General features: G+C 44.2%; 2 protein-coding genes across 5 annotated transcripts in view; one reads left to right on the top strand and one right to left on the bottom strand.

The window, feature by feature from the left end:
* The window catches only part of RNF182 (ring finger protein 182), a 64,068-nt gene extending 50,338 nt beyond the window's left edge, over nt 1-13,730 (top strand). For 3 of the 4 annotated variants that reach the window (XM_053904886.1, XM_053904888.1, XM_053904889.1), the window contains one exon: nt 10,514-13,730. In XM_053904886.1, the coding sequence (XP_053760861.1) occupies nt 10,726-11,469 (744 nt within the window). In that variant the 5' untranslated portion in view covers nt 10,514-10,725 and the 3' untranslated portion in view covers nt 11,470-13,730. The remainder of the gene's footprint in view (nt 1-10,513) is intronic. The other variant, XM_053904890.1, reaches the window with a different exon arrangement.
* LOC128777786 (uncharacterized) lies at nt 223-8,432 on the bottom strand. Its single transcript, XM_053905326.1, has 4 exons — nt 8,336-8,432; nt 8,194-8,274; nt 5,891-6,212; nt 223-473 (listed from the first exon to the last, which is right to left on the bottom strand). The coding sequence occupies exons 1-4, from the start codon at nt 8,430-8,432 to the stop codon at nt 326-328; spliced, it is 648 nt and encodes a 215-aa protein (XP_053761301.1). The 3' UTR covers nt 223-325.
* Nucleotides 13,731-15,081: the final 1,351 nt, after the last annotated feature.

Here is a 15,081-nt window from a genome sequence, read left to right as displayed (position 1 = left end):
ACAAAAATTGCAAGAACTACAGGGTCAGGCAGCTTCGGAGTACGTAAGAATGTCTAAATCTTCTAGGTAGGAATGGCGGCCGTTGATAAATGAGGAAGATAATTTCTTTGGACAGAGATTAGCTTTGGATTTTGTCAGAAAGGGATAGTTTAGCATGGTAGGCTGGTTATCTATTGTTGTAAAGCAAACCACTTGAACACATGGTGGTTTAAAATAACAGCCATTTTATTTGCTCATGATTCTGTGGCTCAGCATTTTCTACTGGGTTCTGTAGGGATGATTCTTTGGCTGGTCTCTCTTAGGGTCACTCATTCAATGGATATAATCACTGGTGGTTCAGCAGAGGCTGGTTGCGCCATGATGGTCTCACTCGCATGACTGGTGTTGGTGTGGATGTTGATACTGGCTTTTGTCTGGGCTTCTCGTCTTCAGGGAGAGTAGCCTGGGCTTCTCCACATGGCTGTCCCAGGGTCCTAAGAGGCCAACAGAAGTCGCAAAGCACCCTGAGGTCAAGGGTCAGAACTCTTAGGAAGTCACTTCACTTTGCTATTCAAAGTAAGTCACAAGGTCAGCCTCGATTTCAGGGATGGGGAAGCAGCTTCCTCCACCTGTTGATGGGTCAATGGAAAGTCACATTGCAAAGGGCTGTGGAGAATTATTACAACTCCATTTGCATGCAAACAATCTACTACACATCATGGGGGAAGGGCAAAGGATAGTTAGGTAAAATGGTCTACTAGTAAATTTAAAATTGAAATAGAAGAATTATATCATGAAAAGCTGGGGGAGAAGCCCCAAGATAGCCTAAGATCCAAACAGGAAAGACCATGAACAGTCTAAGTTTTTGAAAGTATACATGAATATTTTTGAAATATAAAAATATGATATGAAGAATTCTTTTTTTAAATTTTTTTGATGTTTACTTATTTTTGAGAGAGAGACAGAGCGTGATTGGGGGAGGGGCAGAGAGAGAGAGGGAGACACAGAATCAGAAGCAGGCTCCAGGCTCTGAGCGGTCAGCACAGAGCCCGATGTGGGGCTCGAACCCACCAACTGCGAGATCATGACTTGAGCTGAAGTCGGATGTTTAACCGACTAAGCCACTGAGGCGCCCCTGAAGAATTCTGATCTAGTGGTTTTTTGATATAACTGATATGTGTTAATACAGCTTCTGAAATAGAAACCAGGACTTGAGCGGTAGCAAGACAGCCAAGGAAAAAGTAAGAGGATTCTGATACTTGTGGGTGGCAAGTTTATGTATTCTTGGGGTAAGACAGTTTGCTATAGAAGGAATAACACAAAAGAATATTCGGGAAGGAGAATCCTTTTTAAAAAGTGAATTTCAAAAATCTTTATGAACTTAGAGATGTATATCAGTTTGACATGTGTCTTTACATAACAGTCACTGAACATGATGAGGACTCCCAGGCCCCCCCCCCCCCCCATATTAAACTTTTATCACAAATTCTCATGTTTTTGATCTGGATACACATTTGAAAAATAAACCCAGGAATTATAGTTGGTGAGGATTCTGGGAAGATGGCAAGGTAAAGTGGTTCACTATCCTGCCATTCTCCATTCTACTCTGCCTCTCCTGGCCCAGACCAACCCCTGCAGCCAACAGAACCCGCACTGCAGGGAAATCCTGAGCTCTGTGGAAGTTGAGGGTGAGAGGGAGCGGGTGGGGGCTTACTTCCTGGGCTGGATGGGGCTGGCAATAAAGATGGGCATCTGATAAGTCCTGGGAGAGGATCAGAATGCATCGGATACTATATAGAGCCTGATCTACAAAGGTTGAGGGAGTCTTGGGAGGAAAATTGAAAACCTCCCTCGCCCCACTGTGTGCGCGTGACTGTGTGGGTACGTGTCCCACAAAAGACCAAGGAGAAGACGAACCCTTGGGCTGAGTCCTCCCTGTTTCGGAGGCTGGGAGAGAGAGAGAGGAGATTCTAGAACATAAAGCCCTCCCCCTTGGTGCCTCGGCAGGGCCCTGGTGCCTGCCTGCTGTCGCACTGCTCCAGGAGTCGCTCTACAGGAACAGAGGCCACTGTGCTCCCACTGCTGATGCAGGTGCAGCCACATGGGTCCTCCAACAATCCGACCTGAACCCCAGCGATACAACAAAGAGAAATAATGGCACCACAGCCAGCGAGAAGACAGTCCGTGAGAACAGATAGAACACACGGTTAATGCGATAGAGCAGCGGCTGGAGACGGATGACAACCTGACAAAACGTAGTTAAGAGCGTATAAGGAGATTTAAATGCAGCACGAAAAGGCTTCCTAGAGATGAAATGCGTGAATTTCCAATCAAACATTTCAGCAAATGAATTAAAGGAGGCGACGATTATTCCTGAGGCTTGAATTAGCACCCTGGCCAGGCAGGCTGAAGAACCCGAGAGCACAGAACAGAAATATAAAGGACGGAAATCACAAGAGAAAATAGATCCAGGAAATGCAATGTGTGAGTAATAGGAAAGGCAGAAGGAGGCAAAGGAACGGATGGAGGAAAGGCCATAATGACATAAATATAAGAAACGATTTTTCTGAGCTTTAATATCAAGACTGGAGTCTATAAATTAAAAAAAAATTGTAATGTTTATTTTTGAGAGACAGCGTGATGGGGGGGGGGGGGAAGAGAGAGAGGGAGACACAGAATCTGAAGCTGGCTCCAGGCTCTGAGCTGTCAGCACAGAGCCCAATGCGAGGTTTGAACTCACCAACTGCGAGACCATGACCTGCCTGAGCCAAAGTGGGACGCTTAACCGACTGAGTCACCCAGGTGCCCCTGGAGTCTATAAATTCAAATGGCTCATCAAGTTCCAGGCAAGATTTATGAAAAAACACATCTCTGTATATATTGGGAAAGTGCTTGAACTCTTGAGAATAAAAAGCAAAATCTTAGAAGCTTCCAGACAGAGAAAACAAATGAACTACCATGAAGAAGTATCAGACTAGCCCCAGATTTCTCATGTATGACAGAGAGTTCTAGAGACAGTAGAGTAACTTCCAGAGACAAAAAGCCAGCAGCCTAAAAGCCACATACATACCCAAGCTGCCATTTCCCTATCAGAGTAAAAGAAAATTTGCTGCTCTGTAGAAACGCAGAGATGCCATCACCCGTTTTCTGACAAAAATACTCCAGAAACAGTATCAAACAAAAAGTATCCACATGAGAAGTTCAACAGAAACACCTCAAGGTGAGGAGAGATACTAGCAGAGGAAATTTTTCTACATTAATCAGTTAACTCAAGTGGGAAGGAAAGAATAAATTGGAAGATAGCAGTCTTGACATTCAATGAAAATGAACTAAAATTTCCCCATTAAATGTTTGATACTGTCAGACTGAGTTAATAAGCAAAATGCAGTAATCTGGTGTTTATAAAAAAAACACTTGAGACAAAGTGAGAGAAGGTGAAAAATAAAAGGATGGACGAAGATCCCATGCAAATACGGACAGTCAGAAACTAGCAATATGAGGTTTAGACAGGTAGTATTTAAGGGAAAGGCGTAAATAAGATAAGCAAAGACATTACATAATAATTTTTAAAAGGCACAGTTGATGAAGGAGGTAAATAAACCTGTATGTATAGAATAACATAGCCACTAAATCTGTAAAGCAAAATTATTACAAATGCAAATATAGTTATGGTGAGAAATTGCATAAACATCTCTTGCTTGTCTCAACCTGTGTTAACCTTGTATAGAACCCTAAGATGGAGAAATTGAACAAATAAAAAAGTTGGATTTGATGGGCATGGGACACCTCACATCCCTTAACACAGAATATTCGTTTCTGAATCAGATGCAAAACTTGATCATATACTTGACCACAAAGAAGACCTTAGCAAATTCAAAGGCAAGGGATTTTTATAGATCTTGTTCTCTGATCATAACACAGTAATATTAGAAATAAATAATGGAAGGTAGTAAAAAGACCCTTTACTGTTTGGAAATTTAAAAACATTCTTTAAAACCTTAGCATCAAAGGAGAAAACAAAAGTCAATTTAGAAGATACCTAGATATCTGTCAAAGGAGCACAATTTATTCCAAAAGGCTTGGGATAGAGTGAAAGCTGTAGCTAGTGGGAATTTTACAGCCTTTAGATGTTTTCATTACTTGAGAATAAAGACAAATTGTACCCTTATTATAAAGTGAGAAAAAAGAATGACAAAACAAACTAACAAGTTAGAAAGAGGGAATAATAAAGATGAAAGCTGAAGCTCATAAAACAAAAAATAACATAAAGGACAAATGCATTTTATAGTTCTTTGAAACAGCAAAATAGATACAAAGATTCATGTGTTTGATTAGGAAATAAACAGTAAAAAATGTACAAGACCAGAAATGAGAGCAAAGACGTAATCAGAGAGGCAGGAACGAATCAAAGAAGATAGCAAAGAGAACGGTATTCAACGCTATGGCAACGAACTTGAAAAACTAGAAGAGATAGGTTATTTCCTTGCCAAATATAAATGTCCAAATTTGGAAGAAAATAAAATTAGGACTGTATCTTATACCGTATGTAAAACTGAAAACAAGTTAAAAATAAAGCGAGACAAACTTTGTAGGAAAATAGCCACATGTATAATATTAGGAGCAGCATTAAGATCGGAGACCTAGAAGCTACAAGAGAGAGGACGAACACGTGACTGTCCGAAGAGTCAAATATTTTGCATTTCAAAACATATGAAGCAAAGCCAATATAGTAAAATTTGAGGAAGCGTTTGCAATACAGAGGACAGAGTTTCATGTGTCTCATGACAAGGAATGTTTACAAATGGACAAGAAAGGCCCAACAATCCAATAGAAAAATAAGCAAAAAATGAGAAGGTGTAGTTCAGAGAGGAGCGGACACAGAAAGCCAACAGGTGAGAAGGCACTCAGACCCAAAGCATGATGTGTCACCCCTCAGACGGGCAAACATTTGAAGTCCAATAGCATCTATCACTGGTGGGGGACAAAGTACATTTATTAACACTGGTTGACGTACGTGTTACACTCCTGTTGGAGAGCAGGCTGGCCACATCTGTTAGGGGTAACAGCTGTTTGACTCAGGAACTCCACTCCTTTTCTTTCAAAGAAATAAAAACACCCGGACGTAAGGATGCGTATCACGAGGTTGTGTTCTGCCCAAATGTATGTGTTGGGGTAGAATGGAGATGGATGAACGTCTACCAGGAGAGAGGTGGTTGGCTGTATTACGGTGTATCCAAATGATGAATGAAATACGCACGCATGAAAAAAGGAAGTTTTCATCAGTTGACTTGAGAGCTTTTCATGAACCGTTATTGAATGGGAAAAGCAAGATGCGGACAAGTGGGTATTAAATAGTCAAGACAATGGAAAACACGGTGCTTGTGTGTGCCATTATAATGATATGTACTGGATAAATACATGTACATGGAACTATATACGGAAGAAACATACCAGCTAGTTAATATGTGTGACCGGGGTGGGGGGGGGGGCGGGGAAGAAGGTCGCATTGTGGATGGAGGGAGCGAAGAGGAGAAATGAGCCAGATACACAAGAACACACACACTCATGCGTGCGGACACGCGCACACACGCGACTAATAAACAATGATATTTATGACGACCTTTGCGTGTTTAGTAAATTTAAATTTGTATGTATATGTGCATGTGTGCTCGCGCACACAAGTGAAATTTTAAAAGTACATGTATCCAGTTTTACAAATCATTTATAATTTCTGCCCTAGCAAGGAGGAACCTAGATCTAAAAACATAATACATTCTCAAATCAAATACAGCATGGTAATTGTGTCCAGGGCTCTTGGAGTTGTAAGTAGCAGAAATCCAATCAAAACACCAGCAGAAGCAAAGAAGGGAATTCATTGGCTCACAGGAGCCTCCACTCAGGTCCGGTTCACCTGTCGTCAGGTGTCTGCCTTTTGCCTCTGTCTGTATCTCCACCTTCTGCTGTCTTGTATTTCTCCTTTTGGTTTTGGCTTTGGCTTTGGCTTTTTCTCCCTTTTTCTCCCTCTGGAGGGCAGGACAGTTCCTTGAAACATCTTTTTCTGGTCTGTGCGCCCTCCCTCGGCCTTCCTTCCGGGTCACAAAGCCACACCTCAGGAGAGAAGGGAGGCGGAGGCAGTGCGGGCAGTGGATGGTAGAAACACAAGTCACGTGGTTTGAGTGCGCGGGGAGCACGTCCCCGCAGAAGCGGTGGCAGTGGCAGAAGGGGGTGCAGGTCTGTGTAAAGGAGAAAACCAGAAGATCCCAGGTAGACGGAAACCACAGATGTCTGCTGGAGGCTTTGCCTCAAATAGAAGCAAATTTTGCATCTTTAAGATCAAAAGAATTGAGCAGTGGAGGAAGTGGGTTTGAGTCAAACAATAAGTACCGTACATTTAGGGCAGTGCAATTAAACGTTGGTCTGATAGCACCAAGATTCACAGTAGGTAATTATTTACGTGGATGGTCTTACCCCAGATGACTTATAAAAGGATTAAAGACTATTAAGTGGTTGATAAGGAATATCACCTTCATATATTTAAATATGTATTTTTCCAGGAAAAATAAAGAAAACCTTTTCCCAGCTTTATCGAAATGCAGTTGACATACACCATGGTGTAAATTTAAGGTGTAACCGTGATGCGATACGTGTACCTATTGCAAAATGTTTACCACGATAACATTGGTGTAACACATCTGTCATCTTGCATAATTATGTGTATTTATTTTTGAGGCAGTTTTAGCATGCCAGACTCTCTCCCCTGTGCCTGCTGAGACAGACTTTCAGCAGTAGTTCTCCTCAAGGAACGCGCCAGACCGGCGTGTCTTAAAGATTCCGTTCATTTCAATATTGACTTAACAGTAGTGCCTGGATGTTTAGGTGATAAATAAGTGACATTTCAATTTTGTGGAAGAAAAAAAAAAAGAAAAGAAATGGAATTACAGATCATAGAGGGAAAGATAAGTTGATCTGAAATACCTACTGACAGAAAAATCCAGGCTATTAAAAATACCAAAAATATGTAGGTATTTCCTTTCCCTTCCCTCCCCTCCCTTCCCCTTCCTACCCCTCCCCGCCCTCTCCCCTCCCCTCTCCCCTTCTTACTTCTTACTTTTTACCGTGAAAGATAACACCAGTACAGAAACAACGTATTGCCCGATGGCATGTCACCAAGTGAGCACTCCTGAGAACCCAGAGGACCATCAGCCTATCAGCCGGTGCCCTCTGACCCCGCTTCTCCACCCCTTCAAAGGCATCCGAGATCCTGACTTGGACGTTAATCAATTCTTGGCTTTCTGTCTTAGCTTTACCACCTAAACTTGCATCTGCACAGCTTAGTTTTGACTGTGTGTGTGTGTGTGTGTGTGTGTGTGTGTGTGTGTGTGTGTTTTGAGCTTTCTAAAAATGGAACCCTGCGGTATGTGCTCTTTTGGGTCTGACTTCCTTCACTCCGCATCGTGACTGTTGCCCGCAGCTCTTGTCAGGGGTGAACGCATAGCTTTTGGAGAACCAAATAACTCTGACTCGTGGCAGCCCAATGAAGTTACAGATTTTTGGTTATTAGTCGAGTCCTTTGAGAGACCCTCGAGTCACAAGGAGACAGATGAAGTATTTACTCTTAAGAACTCCAGCAGGTGGTACCCTGCCTTCCCGAGAGGAACGATCGCCATGCTGCTTTATGGCATCCCAGGAAGAAACCCTTGTCCTGGCCGCATTTCCAGGGATGCAACTCAAGGCTGTCAGCCAGCCCTGCCCAGCGGGGGGGGGCCTCTCTCAGAGGCAGGACTTAAAGTATTTCTGCTGGTGAGAGCAGGTTTGCTACAGTTGGCCTTAGGACTGAAGTAGATGTCTCTTTGATTGGATATTCAAACATCTGGTATTTTCTTTGCATGTTACAAGAAGCCCCCGATGTGAAGTTTTATAAAGAGGAACATTATCACATAACACAGTGTCACCACCTTCGAAGGTCCGATAGAGTGGTTTTCTGTGACAAAAGGAAAGCTTTGTTTCAAAGCGTGATACAGAAAGTATTAATGGGACGAGCTGCTCATCAAATGCTGAATTTTCACATCCATGTAAGCTTCTTGCTGATGTTACTAGATGCACAGTCTAGCTTTCTCTGATTTTGCTAACTTATCCTCACTGAATATTTCACTTGCTCTTTTCCAGATGTCTTGGAGTATATGTTTACATTTTGTCTTTTACTTTTTCACACACCTTCACACACATCGGTCCTTTCGATGGCGATGGAGGCAGTCACTGCTGCGAATTCTACCCCTATTACTAGTTTCAGCCCGCCTGGGTTTTGGAAGGCATTAAGGCTGAGTGGGAGGACCGCTGCACAGAGAACAGAACATACTCCTTTGGGATGGGCCTTTGGTCTGTGCGTGGCCACAGGGGATGCCTGACAAGGGGGAGCTGTCCAGGAAGCGGAACTGCCCGGTGCCGGGCCCCATTCTGTGAAGGTGGCGAGGACTGGGTATAGTGACAGGGATAGAACATCTTCGTGGCCCTTGGCTCCCCTCCTGGAGATAGATGTCCATCCCACAGGAGACCAAGAAGCCAGCTTTGTAGAATTGTGGGCAAGATACAGTCCCATTTCGTGATCACATGGGCACATGCTTCAGGACCAGGAATGAAGAAAACATTGAGGGCACATGGAAAGAAAGGGCACAGAAGAGAGGATGTGTGTGTCTGTATATCCTTTTTTTGTGCATAAGAGTAGATATACAGAAATTGGCTTATGATGGCAGTTTTGAAATACATGCATTCGTATACAATAAACTCTATTAAAAAAAAAAAACGCGGGGCACCTGGGTGGCTCAGTGGGTTAAGCCCCCAACTTCGGCTCAGGTCATGCTCTCATGGTTCGTGAGTTCAAGCCCCACGTTGGGCTCTGTGCCGACAGCTCGGAGCCTGGAACCTGCTTCGGATTCTGGGTCTCTGTCTCTCTCTGCCCCTCCCCCACTTGTGCGCGCGCGCGCGCTCTCTCTCTCTCTCTCTCTCTCTTTCCCTCAAAGATAAATAAATGTAAAAACTAAAAACTAAAAAAAAACCAAAAAAACAAAAAAAACCCTACCTCCGTGTTTTGGGTCATTCTAGAGATTCTGTTTATGGAGTGACTTCCTTTTCCCAACATTATGTCTCGTAACTGCCATCCATTATGCCTTTTTGTATTATATGATATCAATTAACAAATTAGCTGAAGTCATAAAAAGGAAGATAATATATATTCACAAGCCAGCTGTTCATAATTCCAAATGTTTCAAGTCGAGGCACCCGCTGCCTCTTCTCTGTTAAGCGGGATGACCCACAGCGAAGTTAATCCTCGAAGAGTTGTGCTGGGCTTTCTAGAGCTGCTCCAGCAGCCTTCCGCCACTGGGCTTGGAAGTGTGCTCAGAAATTCAAGTACATTTCGATATTTTCCCCAGCAAAACATAAGATCAATCTCTTACCAAAACAGTCATACACGTCAAAGCCAAATACTGGTGATGTGGAGACGGCCCAGACTTCAGCCCCCTTTGTGACTGCTAATAATCGAGGACTGACTGGGCGCACGAAATCAAGCCTCAGCCTTCTGTCCAAAGCCAGTAACAGCACCCGAGGGCCGACGTTAGGCACTGTTGACTCTATTATGCTTTCTGTTCACTGCAGAGACAGAGTTTACGTGAAATAAACTGGGCGAGTAGGGGAACTTTGAGGACTTCGTCCCCATAGCCGTGCATGCACGATTCTTCTCGCTTAGAGATGCAACTGTGCGTGTATTGTTTACTTCTCTTTTAAATGTTTGCTTATTTTTCTAGCGATAGAGCAGGAGTGTGAGTGGGGGAGGGGCAGAGAGAGAGGGAGAGAGAGAATCCCAAGCAGGCTCCGTGCTGTCAGCGTAGAGCCCGACGTGGGTCTCAAACTCAAGAACCGTGAGATCATGACCTGGGCTGAAATCAAGAGTCAGATGCGTACCCACTGAGCCACCCAGCTGCCCTTGTGTTTACTTCTCTTTTTTGAGAGTTAGACTTGGCCTGGTTGTAATGCTTGTGTCACGTGTCATCTGCCCCATTCTTCCCGGAGTGAATTTATCCTTAAGGCTTTCCTTCTTTTGTGTGTATTCCTAAGCACTGCTGAGGGTATTTAGAAGACTGGCATTTACACTATTGATGATCTGAATCAATCAGTCTGTACTGAATGGAATTTGATTGCAAATGTATCTGTTTCTGATACATGTCCCGTTCTGTTTTCAAAGGGCCCAGAAATGTTACGAGTTTCAGAGAGAGAATCTCTGTATCTAGTCAAAATCACGATGCTCTAGAATGTACTTAGACCAGTAGGAATCTGGATTCCTTCTTTCCTACCGTATCTGTGGACTGAGAAAGCTAAGCATGGAGACAACACTTTCCTGTCCTGGCGCAGAAATGTGAGGAGGTGAAGGGGCTCTAACCTTTAAATCTATGGCTTCTCAGCCACCGGAGCGCAGAAAATTCCAGAAAGCCCTTTTCAGTGAACTCTTCACTATATTAGAATCTCTTTTTTTCCTTTGCAGACCCTGCATGTGGCCTTTTTAAATATGTGTTTGAGACAGAGTGAATGTAGAAGCTCAAAATGCCTGGACGATTTCTGATTTCTGTCCCTCCTTTTCCTGCCCTTTGGCCCCACTGCCTGATTCGGATGATGTGATATTCAGAGGGACACCTTAATCGAAGTCATCCTTCAGAGAGACACTTCTGGCCAAAGACCGTGTCCACACCATTCAGGATGGCCAGTCAGCCGCCGGAAGATGGGGCAGACTCTCAGGTCTCCGACGAGCTCGAGTGTAAGATCTGTTACAATCGGTACAACCTGAAGCAGAGGAAACCCAAAGTGCTGGAGTGCTGTCACAGGGTCTGTGCCAAATGCCTCTACAAGATCATAGACTTCGGGGACTCCCCGCAAGGCGTCATCGTCTGCCCTTTCTGCAGGTTTGAGACCTGCCTGCCGGATGATGAAGTCAGCAGCCTGCCGGATGACAACAACATCCTGGTAAACTTGACTTGCGGAGGCAAAGGCAAGAAGTGCCTGCCGGAAAACCCTACCGAGCTGCTGCTGACCCCCAAGAGGCTGGCGTCTCTCGTCAGCCCTTCTCACGCTTCCTCCAACTGCCTGGTCATAACCATCATGGAGGTGCAGAGAGAGAGCTCCCCGTCTCTGAGCTCCACTCCTGTGGTCGAGTTCTACCGGCCTGCAAGTTTCGACTCTGTCACCACCGTGTCCCACAACTGGACCGTGTGGAACTGTACGTCCCTGCTGTTTCAGACGTCCATCCGGGTGCTGGTTTGGCTGCTGGGTTTGCTGTACTTCAGCTCCTTACCCCTAGGGATCTACTTACTCGTGTCTAAGAAGGTCACCCTCGGGGTCGTCTTTGTCAGCCTCGTCCCTTCGAGCCTTGTCATCCTCATGGTGTACGGTTTCTGCCAGTGCGTTTGTCACGAGTTTCTAGACTGCGTGGCCCCTTCTTCTTAACCGATGCGCAAACTAGGAAATTTGACACCCGTTGCCACCTTTGAAGTTAGGTCACCCATCATTTGTTTATTTTGTATTTCTCTGCGAGGAGCGTCCGTGACCTTAACAAAGCCGTTGGCCAAATGTCTGTGCTCTCTTTTTCCACCGAAACCTGGACTCCGTCGGTTTTCCTGTGTGCTGGACATAAAGACGTTCATTTCTACTTAGGGGGTGGGCAAAGACGCAGAAATGTAGGAGCTAAGCCTTCCTAGAGCTCTTCCGGGGAGTCTTCCCCCAGAAATGGCCAAGATCTCCCCCAGCCCTGCTAGACAGGCCCCAGGGGCGAGGGGTCAGGCTGTAGTAAAGTCTTTGTAGACGGCTAGGGATGAACGATTTCTCTCGTAATCCTCGAGAATCTGTGGTGGAGGGTAGACACGAGAGGAAAGCTGTTCTGAGACACGGCCGCTTAAAAAGTGTGACTCCCCCTGCGCCCCCCCCCCCCCCCCCGCCTCCCCTCCCACACCTGGTTGTTGACGTTCCCTGGAATCTTCAGGTGTTTTCTCTCGAAGTTGAGGCCACTGTCTGTGGTCTGCTGCCCCAGCGAGGGGCTTGTTCCCTGCGCACAAGCCCCTTTGCCCAGAGCGAATCGGCCTCGTGCCCTTGTGCGGTTTCAATTAAATACCTGTTTTGCCACATCACTGAAGAGAAATTAAACCCACCGTGGACTTTGCATCACAGCGCCCTTCATGACAGAACATGGCCCCTTGTCTTTGAGATACACCCTTCCCTCCGTATTTATTTTCCTCTCGCCTCAGTCTTCTCTGAAATTCTCACAGCCCGGTTATTGTTCGTGGAAACCTTCCGTGGCGTCTCTCCCTAAAACGTTTTCGTTGAGTTTTGTCTTGTCAGCCACCTTGTTCAACGAGCCCCACCCCTTACCCAGAATGAGGTTCCCCTGGAATGAGTTGTTAGACACTCATGAGGCTTTGTTCCCCCCCCCCACTGTATTTCAAATTCCACGGTGAACTTCTGGAACTTACTCCTCTAACGGTTTGGGGTGAATGAATTGTGGCCGTGGAAGCCCAGAAACAATTGTGGAGATGTTCTAGCTCACGGTCTGAGGTGCCGCGGACCGACGTATTTTGCTGTGCTGTACTGAATTGTAACCCAAACACAGTGGTTTAGGCCTGTGTGCAAAACTGTGTTGCAGGAGGCCGGGCAAAGAGATGGGCCAGAAGCAGAGCCGGCGGGCTGCTCGAGAAGACCCTCCCAGGAAACACAAAGGAAATGGCAGAGAACAACTTGACATATCGCGGGTCCCGTTGGCAGTCCGTTTTAGAACGGGTTCAAGTTCTTACGTAATGATTTCAAATAAAAGCGTAAGCCGTGTGACTCGTGTTAATGATTCTGTGACGGAGAGGTAGTCAAATATATATATTTATGAGAAGAAATTGTCTAGCAGGTTTTAGGTTTGAGGGAATAGAATGTCCACAGAAACTAGGCCAAAAAAAAAAAAAAAGCGGTTTTCAGTTCCTAAAACCTGTTACTGATGATTAACATTAAAATATTTATTTCTCTTAGAAAAGGGCGTTACTAAGACTACTTGAACTTGTTGGCGATGAAGCATTCGTTGCGTGGCACCGTTACAGTGGGTCAGTCCAATCTCCGAATTTTCGGGAAGAGTTGACGCTTATTTTTAGAATAGTCGTAGTTTGATTTTAATCGTATAACTATTGACTCTGAGAATATGTCCACCCAAGGGGAGTATGACGGGAAAGCATACGTGGGGTGTGGCCCAATGAATTGGAGCCCCAAGTTACAGCTCAATACATTTATAATTTCATAAAATCTAGTTTAGATAGCATTGTGAATGCAGTTTCCAAAAACCCATTTGTACTTAGAGTAAATCTAATGTTTAGGAGGTGTTTTGTGGTTCGGATTTATATATTTATAAGGTTTTTTTTTTTTAATGTTCATTTTGTCTGAAATGTAACATCAAATAAATTGGTGAGTAATATGAGATTTTTAGAAAGCTCTGGTTGTGGGTACTGTGCATTTTGCTTATTTGTGTAATGTCTGCAGTGCTAAATTCGTGTTTCTTTGAATATTGTGATAGTCTCCTTTTTAAAAAGTTGCTGGTAACTTCATTTGGTTCTAAAGAGTTTTAAATGGAAGACAGCAAAAAACTCTTCATGCTGTTGAATGAAAACACGACAATGCTTCACTATTTTATCCACTGTGATAATATTTTGTTTGTCCATTAAATTGTTATTGTTTCCACACCAGAAGTGTGATTTCTTTGACTCATGGTTGAGATTCAGTTATTACTTTGGACTTCTGTTAACGTCAGATCATTGCAAACCTGAGCTTTCGGAAACACGGACGAAGATGAAACGAAACCATTATCTTTACCTTGATAAATAACATTTTTGGTTTTAATTTGCTTGACTCATTTTCCGGAATGTGCCTTGCCACTCAGCAGAACAGTGTCCGTTTTAGTCGGGGAATCACTAGCCTTCTGTGATCTGGGCAAATTTTTTAAATTACCCGATCTTTAAATGGGACCGTTGTTAGGCAAAGTAGAAATCACTTGGGAATATGTCATGATTCCCTGTTTACGATAATTAGTGAGTTGGCACCACCTGTTCATCAAGAGTGACGGTTTCCTTCTGAAATTTTTGCACAGATGAGCAAGGAATCTGGTTAAGGAAGGGCATTGCCTGCACTAGTCATGACTTAGATGAGTCATGCTTAACGCTGAGAGGCCCGCAAGTGACGAGCGTTTGCCTGGTTTTGAACGGACACCCTGACTTTGAAGAAGTGTTCTGATATGTCATCCAGGTAGATGCAGATGCCGAAGGAATCCTGTATTGATAGATAAACTGACACCGAAGTATCAATGCCATGTCTTTGAGTCCCGGAGCACAGAAGATGGGGGGAAAGAGTTAACTTGAGTGTAATGGGGGCAAACTATAATCCTCCCTGTTTCTGCATTTTTTTTTGAGGCTTGTTCTTTTTCCCCATTCTTTTTGGCAAAAAAAAAAAAAAAAAAAAAACCACTTGCGTTAATTCTTTTTTTTTTTTTTTAGCATTTGTTTACTTTTATTTTTATTTTTTTAAATATGAAATTTATTGTCAAATTGATTTCCATACAGCACCCAGTGCTCATCCCAACAGGTGCCCTCCTCAATGCCCATCACCCACCCACTCCTCCCTCCCACCCCCCATCAACCCTCATTTTATTTTCAGTTTTTATGAGTCTCTTATGGTTTGGCTCTCTCCCTCTCTAACCCCCTTTTTTTTTCTTCCCCTCCCCCATGGTCTTCTGTTAAGTTTCTCAGGATCCACATAAGAGTGGAAACATATGGTATCTTTCTCTGTATGACTTATTTCACTTAGCATAACACTCTCCAGTTCCATCCACGTTGCTACAAAAGGCCAGATTTCATTCTTTCTCATTGCCAAGTAGCATTAATTCTTTTTTATTAATTTTTATTTATTTATGAGAGAGAGAGAGGGTGTGAGCAAGGGAGGAGCAGAGAGAGGGAGACACAGAATCCGAAGCAGGCTCAGGCTCTGAGCCGTCAGCACAGAGCCTGACGCGGGGCTCGAACTCCCAGACCGCGAGATCAT

This window comes from Panthera pardus, unplaced genomic scaffold (assembly GCF_024362965.1).
Source record: "Panthera pardus isolate Hobbes unplaced genomic scaffold, ASM2436296v1 HiC_scaffold_17, whole genome shotgun sequence".
Lineage (NCBI taxonomy): Eukaryota > Metazoa > Chordata > Mammalia > Carnivora > Felidae > Panthera > Panthera pardus.
This window is presented reverse-complemented; position numbering and strand designations above follow the sequence as displayed.

What these genes read in the sequence shown, in the direction of transcription:
- LOC128777786 (XM_053905326.1), bottom strand. Translation starts at nt 8,432, where the DNA reads ATGGGGCCCGGCACCGGGCAGTTCCGCTTCCTGGACAGCTCCCCCTTG. An exon ending in AAGGACCGATGTGTGTGAAG is followed by an intron (nt 6,213 to 8,193) that starts GTGTGTGAAAAA and finishes TCCTTTACACAG; the next exon opens with ACCTGCACCCCCTTCTGCCA. An exon ending in AGGCAGACACCTGACGACAG is followed by an intron (nt 474 to 5,890) that starts GTGAACCGGACC and finishes TTGGCCTCTTAG; the next exon opens with GACCCTGGGACAGCCATGTG.